General features: G+C 44.6%; 1 protein-coding gene across 5 annotated transcripts in view; it reads right to left on the bottom strand.

Annotated features, from left to right (window-relative positions):
• Nucleotides 1-3020: 3020 nt before the first annotated feature.
• Nucleotides 3021-22938, bottom strand: part of RNFT2 (ring finger protein, transmembrane 2) — a 32665-nt gene continuing 12747 nt past the window's right edge. For 4 of the 5 annotated variants that reach the window (XM_074844136.1, XM_074844138.1, XM_074844137.1 and 1 more), the window contains 4 exons: nucleotides 10957-11106; nucleotides 6217-6282; nucleotides 5072-5173; nucleotides 3021-3357 (listed from right to left, as the gene is read on the bottom strand). In XM_074844136.1, the coding sequence (XP_074700237.1) occupies nucleotides 3223-3357; nucleotides 5072-5173; nucleotides 6217-6282; nucleotides 10957-11106 (453 nt within the window). In that variant the 3' untranslated portion in view covers nucleotides 3021-3222. The remainder of the gene's footprint in view (nucleotides 3358-5071; nucleotides 5174-6216; nucleotides 6283-10956; nucleotides 11107-22938) is intronic. The other variant, XM_074844140.1, reaches the window with a different exon arrangement.

Here is a 22938-nt window from a genome sequence, read left to right as displayed (position 1 = left end):
AAAGGATTTTCATATGCTGAGACTCTTTGTACATATTTATAATGACTTTAATAAAAAAAAAAAAAAGGAAAAACAACTGTTCAATGGCAAAAAAAGGCTCCAGTTTTTATTTCCTCTCTGAAATGAGAGTAATTTCTTCCCACAACCTCCGACTGTTTTCCCGTGGAAATCCACAGAAGTTTCTCATCAGTTGTCACTAGAACTGTAGTTTCCCCTGCATGTTTTCTGGTCCAAATGACATGTTCTAGGAGAGGCACCACCAAACCACCACCACAACCTACCTGAGGAGGGAGGGTCTGACAGACTGCTAACAGCACAGAGCTCACCATCCAGGCCAGAGAACAGGGACTGAAGGATGTTGGTTTAATTTAACAGCTATATAATAGTGGCCTGTAGTAAATCCTGTATCTTGCAGGAATTAAGATGATCTTTGTTATGCTTCCAGTAGAATAAATATCCACAGCACCACATTTCACCCTCTGTTTAGCACCGGTTGATCTCCACAGGGCGGTGGAGCACCGGATGCCCTCCGCGTTGCAGGCCCAGGGCCGTGCCCTCTCCACAGGCCCTCCCGTAAGGGACGCCTCGCACCCGCCGCGCTCTGCCGTGGGGGCAGCTGAACAGCAACAGAACTGCTGTCTCGGGGGTCACACAGGCAACAGCCTCCCTGGAGCTCTGCTGAGACTAAGAATGCAGCGGGTGGATGCCTCGGCAGCACATCACCCGAGCAGCCAGACTTCTGCAGAGCGACCCGAGTGCTGCCTTGGAATAGGGAGGGAAAGCAAAAATCAAGAAGGGATCACTGAGATGAAGCAAAAGAAAAATGAATCGTCATGAGTTCTTTAGAAAATTCTGATGCTGGCGCAGGGGATCTTACATGGGTACTGAAACCACCCGCGGTCCATGGCAGTTCTGCTGGGTGCTGCTATGGAGCCTTGCCCTGCCGTCCTTCCCTGTCCTTGGGCTGCAGCAAGGTGTCTCAAGTATATGATGATGAGTCCCCTCTCTCTTACACTGACAACTGGGAAAGATCATTTAATAAAGAAAAAAAAATAAAAAGGACTATAAGAATGGCAAAAAATATTCCCCATACTTTGCATCTGATTGCCTTCCTCCCTTATCTCCAAACAAAAAATAGTAATTTTGAAACAGTGTATCAGATGCTATCTGTAGTGTTAGGCTCATACTGACCTTTTCATACACTTCTCCAAACACATTTTCCAGGACCATGTAGAAAAAATCAGAAGTGGCTTTTCAAACATTTTGAAAGCAGGTATCACCAACCCTTTAATTAATTGGCACTGCACTGAAAACTGATGCTGAAACCTTTCATAAATTGCCTTCCCACAGAATCAGTAATTTTCCCTTTTCCTGGTGAATACACCAGACTATTGTACATAACAATATCTTTATGCCCACTGAAAACCTGGCTCCCTTCCTTACTGAACTCTCTTCCCCCATCCCCAAAAGGCCACTATCTCCGATTGGAGATACCCACTGGATTCCCTGGCTTAGTTCTCCACTTCCATGGGATCCATCTGACAAGAATCAAATCACTCTGTTTGGGAATGTAAAGCTTTCCCTCCTCTACTTCCCTGTATCTCCCAAGCCAGATTTGGGTGATCTTCCCTGCTCAGGCTCTACCTCTCATCATTTCTCTTCCAGCCATACTGAACTATTATTGCAAAGAAACGTTGAACCTTAATGCTGTTCCCATTAGCTCCTGTTTGCTTTAATTCTTCTCCCTGTGGAGCTTCCCAGCAGGAGGGGAAGGCGGCAGTCAGTACATACACACAGATTCATTTCCCCCAGGTACAGTTCTTCCTGATTTTCCGCTCAAGTGGGATTGTAACCTTACAGCCATTTCCATAGTAATGAGTGTGGAAGATGCCACAGTTGCCTAATGAGACACTTTCTCTGGGCGTGCAGCAAAAAGCAGAGGTTATTTAGTGAAAAAGAAAAATCCGCGAACAAACAGCAACTCCACTTGCACGCAAGGGCCCCTGCAGCACCCTCAGCAGAGAAGGAAATTGCAGCAGTATGAAGTATGTTAATTCTCCCGCTAACAACAGAAGGAACCTCCTCGAAGGGCTTTTCCTGAAGCAGAGGTGTTACAATCCAGTCTGCACCACCACGGGTGGGTTAGCCAGCTGTGTGTAACCCAGGCCGGCTCCCGCAGCAATGCAGCTGCTTCTGTGCCATTCTGCCCTCAGGCTGGTCGCTCTCGCCCAACCCCGCCTGTCCCCGGGCCGTGTCCTGACGCCCCGGCAGTTCTGGTATCAGCGGTGCTGAACGGGCTCAGTGCTCCTGGTTTCGGAGCCGGGCAGGCTGTGGATGCTGAGTGGTGCTGGTTTTAAGGCCAGCAAGCCTTGCCTCAAGCGGCTGCACCGAGAAGCATGTTGCAGAGTACCTGAATTTGTGAGATGCTCTTGGCTAGGACCTCAACTTTTCACCGAGACAAATCAAACTTGACTTTAACCTCTCCCAGCCTCCCGCTGTCCCCATACACTAGGAAATCACAAAGTCTGATTGTGAAAATTAAAGAGGAAAAACATTCCCAAGTGTTATTTCCACCTTCACTAGCAGAGTCTTTCCTGAGTTCCTTGAGATTTTATTAAGATGACAACACGCTCGATTTGTGGAATCACTTGCAAAAACACGGATGCTGGGAAATTATGTTTCTCCAACCCCAAATAAACTTTGGGCATGAGGTTCTGAAGCACTGTTTTGGAGTTCTCAAAGGTAATATAACAGCAACACTGCAATGCTGTGAAGTTACAGATTCAGGGAAACTAGTGCCATTTAATGTGGAAGATCTCACCAGTGGTCTGAGCCAGAGGAGGACAGCTTTTTTCCAGTACACCAGGTTATACACATGCAATTCACAGTATGCTTGCCTGATACACACAATATTTAGTTATACTAAAAGGACAGAAAAAAAGGAAACATCCCAGGCAGTTTATAACCATGTAAGTTCAAGAAAAAATCTTGGCTGTAGCTTAGCCATGGGGTCTGCCATAACATAAAACACATCTTCCTTGCCTTTGAAGACAAAGTTTCTGGCGAGTAACAATTGTTCTTTTGGCTCCTGGAGAAACAGAGCTGGAAGAAAGACTAAGACAAAAAATCCACAGGCAACTAAACAGGGATATGGGATCCCAGGGTTTTCCAGCTTCTTCTGCTCTCCGCACACGTTACTCCATCTGTCGGTATGTATTTGTTTTAATACACCTGGAAATGTGCAGAGGTGGTGCCATCTTTCCAGCAACGCAGGGTTTCTACTGTGACAGAACGACACAGAGGACAGGTCTTCTCCCTGTCAAACCAGAGGCAGAGGCATTCTTCACAAAACACATGCTGTGGAGACAAAAGGGGATCATCATGGTGAGGGCAGAGGCCCAGTCTCGTCACTAAGTGTGCACACTCAACAGGACAGCGACGGGAGCAAGGAACGACTCAAGTTCAGGTGGGCAGTGCAGCTGATTAGCAGTGCTCACGTGATATGAAAAATAAATCCCAGCGTTAACATCAGTTTGCCAAAGCTAATGATATATTACTCTGTTTCTTAATATAGCAATAGAGAGAAACATTAAAAAGGTCTAGGACACTGAGAGGGTTTTCTCTACCCTGTTTCCATCCTCAATTCCCTGGTTATTTTACAAGTCTTTACTTAGCCCAAACAACCCTGACTCTTCCCCCGACTCCCTGTTGCATTTGTTTTTTTCCGTTCACACCACCCAGTCCTAGTCAGGAGCTTTGCAGTCCCAGTTTCCCCTTCTCTATAAATGTTAGTTTTCACCCCTGGTCTTCTCCTTTCACCCCTACACTGAGCCACAACAGGATTCTCCCTCCAGCCTGCCTTGGGTACAGGGATCAGGAGGGACGGCTCTCCAGCTCACAGCCCCATCTACCCCAGCCTGGAAGAGCAGGAACAGGGCAAGAGGGAGTATTAGAAGCTGTAAGAAGCCAAGACCTCCTCAACACATGCAGAGTCAGCAGAAATGTTACTCATCAAAATCTGGACTCTGATAAGCACATACCAAGACAGCTTCTCTGGGGCTTACAGCTGGTAACAGCTGCACAACGTTCACAGGAATAGTAAGAGGCACGTTTGATGCACAGGGCATCTACTTGCTTTAGTTTGATAACGCTGTGACAAAGCACGGGAATGTTAAAGCTCTTCAGAAAAAGTCTCTTGAGCTTTATTTTGGTATCACAAGAGAGCATATATCCCACCAATTCCATTCCCAGAAACGGCTGAATCAGTCTGCCTACAGTTTTCCTGCACGCACCCACACATCAGCCAGAGACAGCCTCCAGGAGGCAGAATTTCAATCTCAACAGACAAAGCTTGACTGAGTTACAAGCAACGGAAAAGAAGATCTTGGGGAAGCATCACCAGTCTGGCCAGGAAGCAACACCTTCAGCTGGCCTCTGAGACATTAACAGAACCCATGGCAGCGTGCTGTGTTCAAAGGGTTTTACCCGCACCAGATTAGGACTCCTGCATTACTCAGAGCATGCTGTTCTTAAGCTCTAGGTTTTGCCAGTGTTTACCAAATGAGAAGCAGGACAATTCCCCGTTACTGGCAGTGGTGACCAACTTTGCTATGCAGAACTACTTTTACTCCTGGCCAGGTGTTCAGGGGCCGGACCGTGATTACACGGTGCTGCCAGCCTTGCAGCACCCTATCAGGCTCATTCTGGATCGCTGCCCCCTCACAGCACTTGCTCGCCATTCGGTTGGCCTGTTGACTAGCCAGTCTCCCCAAGGGTCAGATAAAAATGTCTTGCATTCTAGATCCAAGATCTGGACTGCCAAATGGCAGTCCCTGGACTACGAGGCTGGTCTTTTCCACCTCAGTAGCTATGATCAGCCCCTAAAGAGTGGCTCAGCTACCACGAATCAGTGGCTATCTGAAAGAGGGCAATAAATATTCACTAGGACCTAGATCAAGACCCAGCACATGATTTCAGAAGTACTTAGGCTAACCATGTCCCTCCCCAGCTGCAGAAGTTAACCAAATGAATGCCAACGGAGGAACCTGACGTGGGAAGCTTGGGGTCTTACCTGGCACATAAGGATCAAAGGTTCCCTGAATTCTGCTTGGCAAATGGCACAGATGTCACCTGCCTCACTGCACTGCTGGCTGGTAGCACGAACTCCATAGGTCTGTTAGAGAGAGGTGGAAAAAAATCCCAACGTCAAAGGGTTTGAAGATCATCTGGTTTGTGGCTAAGCATATACATAAGACACTGTTTTTCACAGCCAGATTCCCTGCATGACCTGGGAAGGACACTGGTGTTATGTCACTGTGTATGGGGAAGGGAGATTTGGGCACCAGCACACAGAACAGAGGGAGTCTGGAGCTCTGTGCTCTCTGTTTTGTTTTCCCCTCGAGCTGACTCCATCTTTTAGTGCCTCCACTTGTGGAGCAATGATAATGAAATTTAATGAGCTCAACAGGGAGCTGAAAGGATTAATTCAGCATCATTTGCAGAGGTGTTTAGATAGTGGGAGGTATCATTATTAGCAAGTTAGACAATAGAAGAAAGAATAACAGCAGCAGCACCCACAGGCTTCCCACTTTTCTTTTTAAATATGTGGAAGGTAAATGTTGCTTCTCCCATTGTAACAGTGATAGGGGAAATGGAAACGCGCTGAGGAAAAACAACCAGCCCAAGCACACAGAATAAGCAAGGCAAGCTCTAACAAACTTCTATGATATTATGTTCCTTTCCTCTACAGTCTGATTTTACCATTTTAAAATATAAGTCACAGTATTTCAGTGCAACAGATCTAAATATCATATGTATAATGCAATGCCTGGGATAATTTCTGTGCACTGTAGGATCTCTTAATGTCACTGCACATCAAGCACTACATACTTCTATTTAAAGTCTTTCTCACACTCTGCACTACAAAGTTTTGTCACCTTCTTGCAGTTTTGGCCTCAGTGGATTAATCCATATGACACAGGGCTTCCAATCAGACAAAACAGGCCAGAGTAGTAACAATTTCTTACCACAGCTGGGACAGAGCAGACAGCACAAAAGGTTCCTAACATCCCTGACAAGAGATACCAGCTTATCCAGTCATGGGGCAACAAATTATTTTATTCTATGAACCTGATACACTGAGCAATTCTGAACTCCATCATTCAACAGTAACAAGGTTTCACCTATGAAACTGCTCTAATACATTTGACTACTTACCTGTGGGGTGCAAAGGACCTTCAGTGCCTTCCGGACGCTTCCCACACGACCACAGATGTCAAAAGACTGCAATAAAGACATTCCATTTTAGATACTTTTCACAAAATGTGTGTGTGTGTGAGCATGTGTGCGTAGAGTCCAGAAAATCATGAAACTGTGTGTCCAAATGGATACTCGGAGGGAACAAAGATGCTAAGTATCAACGGTGCCAAAAAAGATTTAATGGTGATCATCAAGTATGTAATAAATGTGAATTGACAGTGGAGAAGGGTGGCCAAAAAAGCTCTGGTAACAATGGACTGCAAATCAGGGTCCTTACAGGACAGAAAGAGAAGCAGACATCAGGGGGTTGTGTTAGGGTAAATTGCCCAGCCCCACTAAGTAGGAAAGGGCTAAAATGGACCCATTCCCACCCTGAAAATGGAGTACCTGAGAAGCCCAGAAGGGAGGTTAGAAAACACTGTGGCTCACTTCAGAAAGAGGGAAGGAAGGGCAGTCTTTTCACATGGAAGAGGCAGAAAACGGCCTTCCTCAGCCTCTGGGGAAAAAGGGGATTTCCAGGGCTGTGCAGCTCTGCCATGCTGCTTGACACTTCAGGGCCCAGATGACATTATGAAAGAAGGAGTGGGAATTGCCTGTCCTGCTGCGGAGAGTGATTTAGCGGAGTGCAGTGATTAAATGCTACCAAGAGAAGAATGGCCTGAGGAATGAGAAGCAGGACTGAGGCCGAGTTGCTCCCATCCACCTAAAAAGTGAGAAACTTCAAATATCAGGAAGGGAGCGAGTTTCCAGTTCCTTGGTACTTTGCAGACGCCCAAAGAGGGCCAACAGCAGGGGCAACGCCAGGTCCTTCTCTTCCCCCCTCCCTCTATTGCCCAGCAAACATGATGTAACTGCATCTGGAGAGCAGCGCTCATTCTGGGCTCCTCATTAAAGACTAAAAGCAGTTCAGAGAAGGGCAGAAAATGAGCCTGCAGAAAATGATTTCTGAAAAGAGACTAAAAGACATAAATATTTACAGCTTGGCTGAGCAGTACAAAAGTGGGGGGAAAAGATGATAAACTGCCTGCAAATACCAAGGGGCTGAGCAAGAGAGGAGACAGTCAGTGTTCTTAAAGTGAAGACAGGGTACTACTAATAGAAGGGAAAACAACTTGAAAACCTAATCCAGTATGCCAGCTTCATCTTCCCTATCTGCTGGCAGAACACAGGGAAAAAGACACTGTAAACTACACAAGGTATGAAGAAATGATTGTGCAAAGAACAGCCCTGCATTAGCTGGGAGAAGGGCCAGATGACATAACAGGACCTTCCCATTTTTACTCTGTCTGAGTGAGAAGCAGCTAGGAGGGCAGGGGCAGATGTGATGCAGAATACGCAGAGCTGTAGCGGACTAGCAGTACAAAGGCACCAGAATGCCTGGAGTTGGCTTTCTATTTTTTTTTGGTTAGCATGATTAAGTGGGCTCACTGCAGGGAATGCCAATGAGATCATCGTGCAGTAGAGGTGGAATCAAATGAAGGCACCAGTAATGCTTCCAGTCAGCACGTAAAAAGGCTCCCAGGGTCCTTCCAGTAATGCTTCCAGTCAGCAACTAGCACTTGAAGCTGCCGACTACTACAGACTTTTTAATCTTCTAACAAGGATAGTGATCAGCTCTTTTCCACAGTCCAATTCACAGCTTTTGCTGGTTGCTTTGCCTATAGCATGATTTCTAATGCCTTTGCTCTGGCTCGGATGTCTCCTCTTCTCCCAATCCATTTCCCCCCTCCAATTTTTTTTCCTCTGCGTCTTTCTGTACCCCCAAAAGATGCATGTTTTAGTAGTTTAACATCCACTTATCACTCATGCACTGAAGTCTATGTTGCATCAGTCGTCTCTCCAGCAATATGATTGCAACAATTGGGCTCACAGACAGTGAATGCTTCTGTTCAGGACAGGGGAAAAATAAAGACCTGGATGCCCTTACTGATGAACATCTGGGATTTTTTCACCAAAACAAGAGGTTCATGTTTACACAGTCCAGACAGAGACCAAGACAGCTCCCATCAGCTGCACTACATACAACCTTCTGAAAGTCGAGCCTGCCCTTTGTGTAGGGAAGGGGATGCAGCCCTAGCTGAGCCCTGGATTTTTGCCAGGAGCACAGAAGGTCTGAGTGCCAAATTGGCTTCTGTGGTTTTTCTAATGTGGTTTGTGGCTTTGCTAATGTGGACTCCTTTGGGTATATTTTCAGTGTCTCAGGCAAGGAATTAGACCTGCAACTCTTGTGATTGTAAATGGGATGCATGTACCTAGTATTTCATGATCTGTATTGGAAGAGTTTGCTCCCACTTTTCTTATGCTTCCATGAAAAGTCTCTGGAGTGCAGAGGTCTAATCCTAACCTGGACACATCCATGGTACTAAGTAGTTGCCATACAATGACCTGGGACATGTTCCTGGACCTATCACCCTTCAGCTGGCCTATCCCTCCATTTAAATCTCTGATGAACTGGATGAATTAAAGGAAGAAACATGCACATCAAAGGCACAGGCTGTAGCCAAGGACTCACAAAAGTGTGCCCCACAGTCCTGGTCCTAAGTTATAGTCAAGGCTGGTAAAGAAGCTGTCCTCTCCTCATGGACCTTCTAAATAACAGGTCACCAGAACTTTTCAAAATTAGGTTGCTTTTCCAATCGAGATCATGACAACACTACCTATAAAGGCTTCATTGTACAGAAACATCAAGGTAACCCATAAAGAACTGCCTGCACCTATGTGTCAGGGCCCTGAGTGTATGAATAGGCCTTCATGGTCCCGAGGAGCCTCAGCTGGGGTCTCCACCCACAGTCCCTGCCCATGGCCCAGGAGCTCTATTTAAGCTCAGCTCTGGAGACCTCAGTTCATGTCTGAGCTGTGCTATGCAAGTACTGGTTTCCAGTGCCTCATTACAGACCCCACTGATCTGCACACCCCAGCGCATGGAGTGAGTTCCCACCCTCACTTTGAGCCTGTCTCATCACTATGGCTGTGCCCTGCAATTTCTGGGCTGTGTCTGACCCTGGCTGCCTTCACCAGACCTGATCCTGTTCTGTGGATTGATGTTCTGGCTTTGTCTTGGACCTGCATCCCCACCTGAAGATCTGGACTCTTTGAACCTGGCTATCACCTCCAGACCTGCCCTGCTTGCCTTGTCTGGGTGCTGCAAGGGCTGGGCCCTGGCTGGTGACACCCTTGCCCTGCCAGTTGTGTTTTTGTGCTTGGTTCCCCTTCATTCAAGGAGCAGATGGCCCCCACTGCTTCTTCACGCTATGAGGACTTCTCCAGATGTAAGAAATGGCATGTAGAGCTGCAGGCAAGCATCCCTTTTCCAGGTGTTGAGTAACTTTTGCAAGAAGGGACACCAGAAAGATCACTTGAAATGTGTCCCTGTAATTGTGATCTGCATACCTGCTAAGTCAGAAGGGTGTGGAAGGCTTGGACACTGCTGTCTACAACAGATCCAGGCAATGACACCTCTGAAAGGGGCAACAATCCTCTCCCACAGCACGGAGTGAAGAGAAGGAAACACACAGCTGAGAGAATGGATGGCTGTTCAGGGAATGACACCGGTCTCATGTGCCTTCTATTCTGGCACTGGTTGCTCTGTTTCTGGCTTGATCACAAACCTGCTGTGATCAAGTCACTTCACTTCCCACGACCTCCTCTGCCTGTCGTGCTTACAAAAACTGTACATTCCTCGGCAGCAGGGGTTGCATTGCCCCATTCCTACACAGCATATAGGTGCAACTGCAGCCACATCTCACATAGAGCTATAGCATGATTTAATATTGCTCAGCAATCCATTAGCCCCTTTGAGTTGTTTTCAGCTTGGATATATTCTTTCTTCTCTGTTCTTCAGTCTGCTTTTGCAAAGCCATAGCCCCTTTCTCCTAGGCAGAGACAAGTATCAGGGCTGCAGCAAGCTTGACTCATTTGGCCTTTCTCAGAGGGTTGGATAACACAGGTATATCATTGTTTGCTTCAGCCAGGGCTCTGCCCCTAGGCAGGGTTCAACATGCAATTAGAAATACAACTATTTCTAGACCTCAGACTTGGGACTCTTCTAAATAAGTCATACCTATCCATTTACAATTGTACAGGCAGACTTTGAGCTCTTACCATTCTTATTTTTGATGAAACATTAATTAGTCCTGTCCATCACTGAGATCCTGGAGTTGTATCAGCTAGACCAGGACCTAGAATGGGGCCAGAACTACCTGTTTTACCTAGGCAGGACTCAGATGACCCTCTCTCTCCCTGCTGCATTCAGTACTGTGAGTGACAGAGTACCTACCCTGCCTTGAAAGACGGAGGAAGGCTTAGAGAGAAACATTTAACTGTCTGCAACCTTCCTTTCAGCATTGCATCTAGAAGCCTAGAGACAGCTAACATCTCTTCCAGTTCTGGTCCCCCAAGACTCCACTCCCTTTCTCCTCTAGCCTTTATAGAAAGATATTAGAAAGCAGCAATGACTTCATAAGCCTGATGCAACACTACATGAGCAGTCACAGATCTTCCTCTAGCTCACCAACGCCCACATACTGGTGAAGCAAAATGCTTTTGGCAACGAAAGCACATGGTGCCCCCAGCTGCTGCAGCTTCCCTTCCTGGGTAGCGATAGCAACGATCAAAAGGTATATTTGTTCCCTTCAGGTGTGCTTCTTTCTCTGCTCTTGCTACAGCTCCCATAGAGGTTATTAATGAGGTGGTACTCGCCTTGCAGAGGCTATACAGGATGATCAGGATCCCACCTAGGAAGTAGCTGCTGGATGGATCATCTCCCATGATGTATTTATACCATAGTTGGATGGGGACAAGGGAGCGAAACAGCTGGCTCAGCTCCTCAATAACCAGATAAAACTTTCCCTGTAAAACAACCAAACAAGTGATACATGATTACCAGCAGGAAGTCAAAATAAGAGCACTTAACAGGTGCAGGGCTTGAAGCTTACAAGACTTGTGTTCACTGTCCATCTATGGACTGTTAAATGGTGCAAAGACCGTATTCCTGAGCTGCAGCTTTCTTTGCAGCCATTTAACTCGGTGCCTAGAAAGGATAACCATCACTTCATTGTTTCAAGCGTTCCTCTCGCTCTGTCACTTATCCAGCTATTCTACACTTTTGAATCTTGAACTTTTGGAGCAGGATACGGATATACACCTTACTGCATATCTGGACAATGCCACAGAACACTAGCAGCAGAGGTTGACTTACAGGGACTAATATGATGTAAACTGTAGATACTATTACTAATGAGAAAAGGAATGCAAGGTAGGCCTCTTTGATTTTATACCCCTTCTGAAGGTACAGGGATTAAATGTAAGGTGATATTGGGCTTTTTGACAACTTTCTACATAATTCTAGAGAGTCAAATTAATTATCTATTTGCCAGCATCCTTCCCCTTCCACTCAGGTGTGTTGGCTCTTGTACAGTGAACAGATAAAAAGGCTGGCGCTGAAAAAGAAAACCCTCAAGGCATTTTTAAACTCAAAGATACCAAACTTTCCTGAGGACCTTAAGGCAGAAAAGGCGGGGAGGGGGGAAGCATGCTGGTTGAAATATTTCTCTCTCAAAAGAGATACAAAGAATTGGCAACATCCTTTGTAAACCTTCATCAAAGCTGTCCTTGCCATTCTGGTGTTTACTCCAATTAGAAAGCTTTCCTTCCTCGAAGGACACCTGCAAGGTAACATAAACTCCCTCCTGGTTTACTACAACCATGAGGTGCAACAACTGAAACAGATTTTTCTTACCACATAATTTCTATTTTAAAGCACCTGAAGCTGGCTAAATAAGGCTATCTAATTTAGGGCCCCCCAGTCTTAACGAGGACCTGTTTATGTTCTGTCCCACACAGTTTAAAAGGGAGAACTGGTCACAGGGCACTAGGTCAGGGCAAGCTGTGAGCCCAGAACTATGCTTAATCTGCAGTGACATTATCTGGACTGAAAGATTTTGTTTTGACATGTCAAAATTATTTTGTTTGATAAGATCATGGAGAAGGGGAAATTCCCCTGGAATTTTGCTGTGTTGTCCCAGTTAGCTTTGTCATCAGTGATGTCGTCACAGGTCAATCGTTAATTGGTGAGATTTGGAGTGGGGATTAAGTTCTCTGCAGTCCACGAGGCTAGCAGCAGCTCGCGCCCTTCCCTAGGGTCTCAGAGATGAGATCACTCGGCAGGCCATCCTGCTGTACCGAACAAATCGAATCCTTCAGAGAGCTCTGGCATTCTCATGATCTCATATGCCCCCTGGGACAAGGAGTGAGGTCACACCAGCGGTTGCTAACGGACCTGGGCTGCTTTCTTCCTCTCCCCCCATCCCCTCCTCCTTGTTAATCCCAGGTGGCATCACATAGCAAAAATGTAACAGCAACAATCTGGGGTCCTAAATGCAAGCAATTTATTAAATTAGCACAGAGGTCTCTATCCAGCCTCATGCTTCAATACAATCATCGTTTATTTCAGGAGCCCCTGTGACAGAGGGTCACAGTCTGTTAATGACTACGCTGTCACTTCCTTCCCTTCACACAGGCGGTTCTCCGCCTCCCCCTCCTCAGCCAGCTCTGATGAAAGCTACCAGCAAGCTAAAGGCAGCAAACTGTTTGCTTTCTCTGACTTGTTCCTCCCACCAGGCTCACACTCATCTTCTTTTATTTAGCCTTGCCTCCCTAGCAGGCTGGGCTGGGACAGGTCACTGCTTACTTTCTCATTGCATCAGATGGAACTTCTGGATCCAGCATTTGGGGCATCAGAGCTGAAATTCTACAAGAAGCTTTTGAGGCACTAGAACACTAGAGCCCACAGCAAGATGTAAGGCAAGATGGGTCCAGACAGGATGCGGAATTGGAAGTGGCAGAGTGTGGCTCTAAAATGAACATGCAGCAAGTGACAAATTTCAATTTTTTAACCACAATCTCCACCCTTTACAAAGCTTTCATAATTCCTTTACCTAATGCAAACCTCCAGTTTTCAGTGGTAACTGCAGGGTATTGGGATTTCTAAGCAGCTAGATACTTGTCAACACCCTCACAAGAGTGAAGTTAAGTTTTAAATGGATGCATCTCTCCATCCAGCCCATTAATACCACCCACTTGACCATTTAAGAGAGGCCTGTTAATAAGCTTAGAGTGATTACGGCTAGAAGGAGGGAAGCAATACAAGGACAGCTAGCTGAACATCATTCAGAAGAGAACTAGAGCTACAGTAAATGCTTACAGAAATGTTAAATCTTGTCAGGCTTCTCAGCCCAACATACCAGCCTTTTTTTGAACTAGGAAAAGTGCCTAGAAAATCAGAAGTAATTCTACAAAGGGCTGAAGCAGAAGTGGGGTCTTCCTTCTGAGCCAGAAAACCCTTAGAAAACAAGCGCTGTTCCCTATAATTTCAGCAGCAAAATTTGGCCTTCTGATAGCAGTAACTTATTGCAGACAGCACTCATCACTTGTAAGAGCACTCGATATATCATTCTGTCTTCTGCTTTCTAGCTTTATTATATCTTGGCTATCTAGGTTGAAGTTTTCAAAGCCAAATCTTTGTCTCAAGCTGTATTTTATTTGAAAACTTCAGCTAAGGTATTTCAGCTATTTCTCATCAAGATTAGGAAGAACTGTGTGTCATATTAAGCACAAATACAATTATTTCTCCTGTGCATGACTTGGAACAACAACTTAAAATAAGGCAAGGCCTGCCTCTGTGAAGTGGCTTTTCCTATTTCATAAAAACCCATGTAAATCTGGGAATCTTCTCTTGAATATGCTCTATAGAGACTGAACAGCTCTCTAAGATCAGCAAAAGCTGGTTTTGGTGAGCCTGTGAGCCAGCCCCAGTGCACGACTGGACTGTGCAGGAGCCAGCCCTCCAGAGCAAGCCTATCTACCTTGCTGGACTGCCAAGATTAAGTAGGATATTACCTGCAATTGCAGCTCCTGGTTAGGGGCGAGTCAGATACCAGAAAAGAAGCTCTGCTGTGCTCTCAAGCCCTTGCAACAGGCTGGAGTTAAGCCTGACTAAAAAGTAAGAAGTACGCTGCTTCCCCTGCTTCCTCCATAGGGTCAGTTACTGTAAAAGCTGACAGTTCACTACTACTGTTATCAAACACTTCATTAGCACAAGGACTGAGCTGTGGATCTAACTATAGCAACTCTGCTGATGAGCCCTGTGATACCACATGGTGAAATTTTGATTCCTTTCTTTTTCCAGAATGCTTTGTTAAAAACAAAAGTGAATGACTCATGTATAACCCTCAATTTTCCTCTACCTCCTTCAACACATAGAAAGACCATTTTTATACTTTAAATCAAGCACTTATTTTGAAAGAACAGAATTCAGGATTTTCATACAAATGCAATATTCCTTCTGTACACGCAGTATTATACAGTCTGTAATGATGTGAACACATACTATTCACAGAGGGTGAGTGGTACTCATTAAGCATGTAACTTTTTAGTATTTTGCTATATCCTCATTACTTGATGGCAGATCTCCATCCTATCACTTCATGCTATTTGAGCTCTGCTCAGAGTAGCAAATTACTAAAATTTCTTCAGTCTCTTTATGACATCACCACTACAGTAAAAGGTTTTTTTTTTTTTAAAAAAAAACCTTATTTTCACATTGCTGGCTGCCAGAAGGGACAGCTATTCTCTGCATTTTATAAGTGAAAACTTGAGACACAGGAAGATTAAGGCTAAGGTAAAGTTGTTTTGGTGTCCAAGATGAGATGTCTGGGATCAGACTTTTTACAAAGCACTTTATTTTATAGATCACATTACCATTAAAAGCTGAACCACTGACTTCAGTTTGCAGCTGTACATGAATTTTCTAGAATCACATAGGAATTACTTGGCAAAGTAAAGGATGGAATTTAATTCTCTAGCGTAGCATTCAACTTGAACTTGCAGAACATTCTTCTTCTTCCAATGGTCTCTTTGTTCTCTATGCACTTTCCAGTTTCTACAACAGCTTCTTTCAATACCTCACCTTGCTTCATCTGTGGGGCACAGTATACACTGGTGATGGATGGAAGGATGTCTTAGAGACGGATGGATGGATGGATGGATGGATGGAAGATGTCTTAGAGAAAAATAACACGGAATCACATAATTAAAAATTGAATCACAATACATACACACCAAAGGGGGCAAATTACAGCTGCAGAAGCAATGCTAATTCCCACATAGCCTAATGGAGCATTGACTCTGTAGTCTCTTTTGACATAAGGCTTTGCGTAAGTGTGCATGTGTGCCTCCACAGAAGGAAACAGAAAGGCATGCTAAGGTTTTACACAGCGGAATTAAAATGCGATGTAAGAGAAGTGAGAGAAGTTGCAATGAGGCAACTGTAAGTTGTGATTAGCACTCAAGGGAAGTTCCAAGTCTCACTTGTTCTGTTGCCAGCAGCATTAGGACATATTCTGAAACAGGAAGATGTGAGAAAAAACTTTTGAGACCTGCTGGCAATTTGGATCAGAGGAGAGCAGGCTCTGCTGAGATTTCAGGTCATATTGCCAATATAAGAAAGTGTTGGGTTGGAGCAGTAAACAGGACTGTGGCACAGAGGATGCTGGTGAAAATCCATGCAAGACTAATGAGGACTAATTCCAAGGTGGAACTAGAGGGTAAAATGAGATTTTTAGTTAATGCACAGCACTTCTGAAAGTCACATCTTGGATATCTTAAACCAGAAAGTTAAACTTGGAAGGCACTGACTCCTTTGGAAAGCAATGATTCCTTTAAAAAGTTTAGTAGCAGTGACTTTCAAAGTGTGTTAGGGAGAGGGACAGAAAAGAGTCCCAGTACCTCAGTACCTAGTGCCCAGTCCCTCAGTGTCCTCAGTACCTAGTCTTACGGTTTAGTTAGTCTTTTTCTTTCATAAGTAACAAATCCCACACTTCTGATTCTGGGACACGACATCTGTCCCAGGCTGCAATAGGGAAAAGTCTTTGCAGAACCATCACCTCGTTCCTGTGGCTCTAGAGGATCAAAGCTCAGATTGTTGTCCAAGAAGAGTGAATCTATTTCTGAGCGAGTTCCCCCAAATAGCATCCAAGATCATGAAGGAGAGCGTAATGAGAGGATAGGCTATCACCTATCTGGAAACACCACTTTAGCCACACTACCAGAGATGACTACGATTAACTTGCATATCACACAGTACAAGAGGGCCCAGAAAAGGAACAGGAAGATCTTTACCCAGATAGTTTTTGTAACACATCATCTAAGTGCTCGCTCCTAGTGCTTGTTTTAATGCTTCCATACTTTTTGATCAGCACCTAGAGGACTCAAAATAGTCCAAGAGACCTTGTTCTTCTCCAGATGAAAAAAAGGTACACAAACTTCATGTTAAATGATTGATAAATATCTGATGAAAGAGAGACTGCAGGGACATTAGAAGGCCTGTTGCCATCACATCACAATTAACACAACTTCCCTCTGGCACCTCTCTCTCCATCTTCTGGAAGAGGCTGTGGCCTAGAGAGAATGCTTTGGCAGGAGCAAACTGCTCCAACTTGCCCTCTTTCGCCCAGTGCAGAAGAATGGACTTCGTTCTGCATCACGAGTTGTTCTACACGAATGCCTAGTGCAAGAAGAGCTTGTTGCTCAAGGAACGTAAAACTGCACATGTAAGACATCTGTGCAGCTAGTCCTGTGATGGAGAAAGGTTCAGTCTGCCCAGTGAGAAAGACTGGGCACCTGGATTTTGGACTATGGTATGCCAGCACCAGGATTTTGGACCATGGTATCCCATGGAGTTGAGCTCTGAGACAAGATGGAGGTAGGCTGCAGAACAATTCTAATCATTATAAGGTAAGTGTTCATTTTCCTTTCAATAACTGTTTAATTACACATGGCTGTGCACAGAGACAGAAACAGGTGGTGATATGATAACCAAAGTAACTGTGGATAAGCTTGTGCTGTGTTAGAACATGGAAGAACACTGTGGCTACTCAAAATGAAGTCTTACCAGCTTTAGACTCACAGAATACAGTTATCACAGATCAGCTGACACTGTAATACATTACCTTTCAATAGTGTGCTTCAGTTGAATGATCTAAATCATACTACTTTGTGCAAAAGACATCCTCATATTTCTTTCATGTCCAAGGTGCAGCTTCAGAAGGAATAAGAACAGCTTAATGTGTCAGTTTACATGGCAGAGCTGCAACCATCTATGCTAGGAAACACGGTATGCACCTGAAAAAGGTACCTGGTCCAAAGTCCAAATGCAAAACTATGTAAAGAATGGCTGTCACATACAGGCCAGGTTTTCTGCAACCAGATTTGATGAGATGGTACTTTAAAAAAGAAAAAAAAGCACCAAAAGACCCAATCGATTGAAAAAAATCACCAAGAAAATATTTTCCAAGATGCAGTGAGGAGTCCACAGTGTTAGTGAGGACTAGTATTTGTACACTTGCCACTGACACCATCTAAACAGCATAAAGAAAAAACTCCACGAGTAATGCCAGTCTTGCAGCAAAAAACCTTATTTGCAATGTCTAAACCCAGCTTTCAAACAAAACTGACAAGTATTTATTCAATAGTAATTTCATGCTATGTTTTCAACAAATAATGTTAGTGATTTCCTTTTGAATTTTCAGTCTTCTGGAAACACAGCCCCTTGTAACTTGGCTGCACATCTGTATTGAGCATGTAAAGAAAATTTTTACTTAGGGCCTTTCTTATATACCAGCCACTAAGACCACTGGAAAAAACCATGTCTTTGGTATCTTCCTCCCCTATAGAGATAGGGATATATATATATAAAAGCATCTGGGATACTAGTTTCTTACAGTTCTTTTGGTTTGGTTTTCTTTCTCCTCTGCCATGCTTCACTCCCTTCTCCAGGATACCAGCTTCGATTGCTGACAACAGCATGAGGAGGGGACGGGAGACTTGCAAGCACCTGGGATTTCCCAAACGAAATCTTTGGCAACTGCGTCTTATTATTTATTTCCTTATTTTTAATTCCACCCCCCTCAAGCTGTCATTCCTTAGCAGTGAAAATGAAAAGCTGCCATTTATGTGTGTACAACAATGGAGGCCTCTGCAGGCCACATGGCTCCTGCAGTTTAATTTACTTTAATTCATTTTATATTGAACCAAATGATCTTATTTGCCTTTTTTAATGGAGAGCCTTCAGCATGCAGGGTGGGAGCCAAACCCCCCTTCCAAAGAAATTATGAGCCCAGCTGCTATTAAAACTTGTACTCAGCTTGATGTGCCCATCGCAGCTGAATGGGGGAGGAAGGGACATCTTTAGCCACAGGTATGCCCCTTCCCACAAACTCCCCCTGATTGCAGAGGTGTGAGACTGGAGTCTGATGTTGGAGTTACCTTCCTTTTTCTGCTTTTCTCTCCTACTCACAAGCTCTTCTTTCCTTGCCTTCCAGCCTGATTGTAGTCTCACAGCTTCTCTTGGCACCTGTTTTCCAGGCTGGTTTGGAACCTGGAAAAGTCTGGGATTATCACAGACTACCAGGCTGGAAAGGACCTCAAGGATCATCTGGTCCAACATATCTTGGCAAAAGCACGGCCTAGACAAGATGGCCCAGCACCCTGCCCAGCGGAATCTTGAAAGTGTCCGATGTTGGGGAATCCACCACTTCCCTGGGGAGATTATTGCAGTGGCTGATTGTTCTCCTTGAGAAAAACCTTCCTCTTGTGTCCAATCGGAATCTCCCCTGGAGTAACTTGTACCCATTACCCCTTCTTTTCCACGTGTCTCCTTGTAAAAAGGGAGTCTCCATCTTCTTTGTAGCCACCCTTTAAATACTGGACCATGGTGATAAGGTCTGCCCTAAGCCTTCCCTTCCCAAGGCTGAACAAACCCAATTCTCTCAGCCTTTCCTCACAGGGAAGGCTTTCCAGTCCCTTGACCATCTTTGTGGCCCTTCTCTGGGCCCTCTCCAGCCTGGCCACAGCTTTTTTGTACAGCAGGGACCAAAACTCAGCACGGTATTCCAGGTGTGGCCTGGCAAGTGCTGAGTAGAGTGGGATGATGATTCTTTACCTCTGCTGGGGATGCCCTTGTTGATGCAGCCCAGCACCCTGTTGGCTTTCTTTGCTGCTGCAGCTCACTGCTCACTCATCTTGAGCTTGTTGTCCATAAGGACCCCCAGGCCCCTTTCCACAGCTTCTCCCCAGACAGGTGGATCCCAGCCTCTGCTGCACTCCTGGATTATGTTTTCCCAGGTGCAAGACCTTATACTTGGCCTTGTTGAACTTCACAAGGTTCTCGTTAGCCCCCTCTTCCAGCCTATCCGGGTCTTCCTGCAGGGTGGCTCTCCCCTCCGCAGTGTCCCCTTCCCCACTCAGCTTGGTATCGTCAGCAAACGTCATCAGGGTACACTTGACCCATCACCCAGATCACTTATGAAGATACTGAACAGCGTTGGGCCCAATATCGATCCCTGGGGGACCCCACTTGTAACAGGTTGTCAGTTTGAAAAGGAGCCATTTCCCACCACCCTCTGGGTGGGGCCTGTCAGCCAGTTCCCCACCCACCCACAGACCACTTGGCTGGGCCGTAACACATCAGACTCTCTAGGAGGAGGCTGTGGGGAACTGTATCGAAAGCCTTGGAGAAATCCAGGCAGACAGTGCCCACTGCTCGCCCCAACACCTACTTTGTTATAGAAGGCGATCAGGTTTGTCAAGTACGATTTGCCCTTGGTAAATCCCTCCTGGCTTTCCCCAATCACGTCCTTCATTTGAGTTGTGATAACCCCCAGGAAGATTTGTTCCATAACTTTCCCAGGGACTGAAGTAAGACTGATGGGCCTATAACTTCCTGATTATTTTGTCAAATTTTCGATCCCCCCTCATTCTTTGGAGGGGTTGCTTGCAGAGATATTCCATTTCTGAGTTATTTAAGCTTGACGAACTCTGGCTAGCTGTATGCTGATAATACAGCAGTCCTCATGCTTCACACTTCAAGCACTCATGATCATGTTTACTGCCCTCTGTATTCTGATTGCAAAGACAAACTTCTTTTTCTGCCTCTTAATTTTAGTTTTTTTTTTTTCTCAGTTAAAGCATAAACTGATGCTATAAATCCAAGATGGTTCCTGACATCATCTTTAACCAAACGTTGCCCTTCCTGGGATAGGGCCGTACTAGGAATACACGACCCAGGTACTTTAGAGAACTGAGTGCTCTAGCTGAAATTTTTAATGTGTTCACTATTAAAATGAAAAGATGCATCTAACTGAGGTAAACAGAGTTTAGTACTATTCACTATTTTCACTAACGATCTTGATGGAACAGATTAGGCTTACCAAATGTGCAGCTGACACTAAACTGGGAAAGGCTGTAAACACACTGGAAATAAGGATTCTAATCCAAACTCATCTTGACAGACTGGAGAAATAGTCTGGAAAACAGGAGGGAGTGAAGACAGTCCAGAAGAGAATAATAAGATCTGGAATGAATGATCCTTGAGAAAAGGCTCAAAAAATTCCTGTTGTTCAGTTTACAGAGAAGACTGAGGGGAGCTATGAAGACTTTGATGTGTAAAAGAAAGAAAAGAATCTGATCTTGCTCCAATCACAATGGACACAGAGAGGTAAGAGACTTAAAAGAAGGACATTCAGAGGAGATGCCTCGTACTAGAAAGGCTATGCAAGCATCAGTGAAAACCACAGAGTATTCAGAGAAGACTAGAATCTCAAGGAGCAGTATGAAAAGCCAGACTAGCTTTGGAAGTGCCTTAACTTCCAAAATGAGGAAAATCTGAAGAGCCTGCTCAGAGGTTGAGTACAGAATGATCAAAGTCCCTGATGTCCCACCCATGGGCAAGTTTTATCATCTATTATGGACTGTCTGCAGGAAGGTTCTGCAAGGAAGCTCAAGATTAAATACCTCTATCCCATTCACAGCTGTGCTGAACTTTATTCCTCACAGTGCAGCAATCTCCACTTCAGGCCCTGTATTATGGGGAGCTAGAGGCTGCTGTTCTGACTAGTTATATCGGCAGAAAAATTCTCAGTATATACACCTTGAAAAAAATCTTGTAGTTCTACTCGATGAGTTTAATTTACATTTCTCCAGCAGCTTCCTACCTGCTACTATTAAATGACAGCCGTCCAGACGTTCATAAACTACAAGCTAGGCCTCAAGCAGAAACACTACTACAAGCATATGGGGAGGAAAAGAATAACTTTGTATCTGGCAAGTATTAAGACAGCAGATAAGATAGCAGATTAAGATAAGAATGTAGTCAAAGTTAATGTGCCTAAAGTGCAATAGAACTGTTCTGACTCTGAAAAAGCTTCCATTTGCAAAAACTCATCTGAAAAAGAAGATGTGTAGCATTGTGCTGGCCTGTGAAAGTAAGCTGGATCATCAGGCTCAGGAACAGAGCTCAGCTATGTGGTTACCAATTACAATTTCTATGGCATCCTGGGGCTCTCTTGGAGCTCTCCCATCCCAGTTTGATCTTGCTTAATTTGTTACACCAGATCTCATCCCTGGTTGGCTTAATGGATGCAGTGTAGAGAGGGGGATAAAAATAAATCCAGATCCATAGTGGTAGGTAACAGCAGTCTCAGATGTCAAGGGACAGTGAGACCATCAACAACATCCTAAGACAAAAAGGGACTTAAAAAAAGTGAGAAATATTGCTATCCAGAAAAAGGTATTAAAAATGAAGCATCTGTGCTCTGAGTCATTATAGGCCCTTGACAGATGTGATCTTACCAGCCTCCCACTGTAGCTGCAAATAAAGACCCCTTCTCTTTCTTCTCTCCCGACAAGGATTAATGAGTACTTGGGATAGCTCTCAGACAAGCAAGCAAAGGCTGTGAACCTTTTCCAACACTGCAATTTATCTTGGGAAGACTATTCACATCACTTTTCCCTCCCTCCCCAGGCTGGATTATGCTCTGACCTAGCACATTAATCTCTCAAAATAAAATAATAATAATAGAAGAAGAAGGAAAAAAAAAAGAGCTGGACAATTGCCAGAAATAAATTAATAACCATCTCGAATAGCCCTGCTGTGCAGGAACAAACTGCTCAACTCCCCTGCCACCCATGTCATTTGTAAGCAAAACTATTCCCAGTTTAGATATCCCCTTAAGTGCCCTGCCTGAGACTTTCAGCAATTAATGATAATATCTCGCATCTATATAGTGCCTTTCATCCCAACAGCTGCCAGAAAGTTTCTTTACCGAATGCAAATAATACACATTGCTACATTTGCCACTGAAGTGTAGACACTACTAAGCGGAGGAAGAGGCAGCATGACAGAGCTGTAAGAGTAAAAAAATATGAAAAGGTATTTCAAGAGAGAAAAATCTAGTGAGAAAGTTTCAAAAGTTAGGCCTAGTCTACATATGATTTTATAAACATTTAAGTGTGTGAACCATTTAGTTAAAATACTTCTGCACCCGTGGTTAGAACTGGTGCTGTCTTGTGGCATCGGTAGCTTCAATTTAATACTGCTACATTTTTGACCCAAGTGGAAAGCCAAGGAGACAAGTACTTGCAATTTCTTTCCATTAAATGAAAAGATTTGTTCTTCTGAAATACCTATTTACAGAGATTACTCAGAAAATAAGACTCAGAACAAAGTCAACCAGAAAAGAGGTTATCTCACTGCTAGTACCTATTCCTTCTCAAGCAATGCTTACCTCTCTCTCTCTGGACTTTAATTACTTGGTGGTATTACTAAACCTTTGCTCAGGTCTGCGA

The sequence above is a fragment of the Strix aluco genome, chromosome 18 (genome assembly GCF_031877795.1).
Source record: "Strix aluco isolate bStrAlu1 chromosome 18, bStrAlu1.hap1, whole genome shotgun sequence".
Classification (NCBI taxonomy): domain Eukaryota; kingdom Metazoa; phylum Chordata; class Aves; order Strigiformes; family Strigidae; genus Strix; species Strix aluco.
The sequence above is the reverse complement of the archived record's forward strand: the minus strand, read 5'-3'. Positions and strand labels throughout refer to the sequence as shown.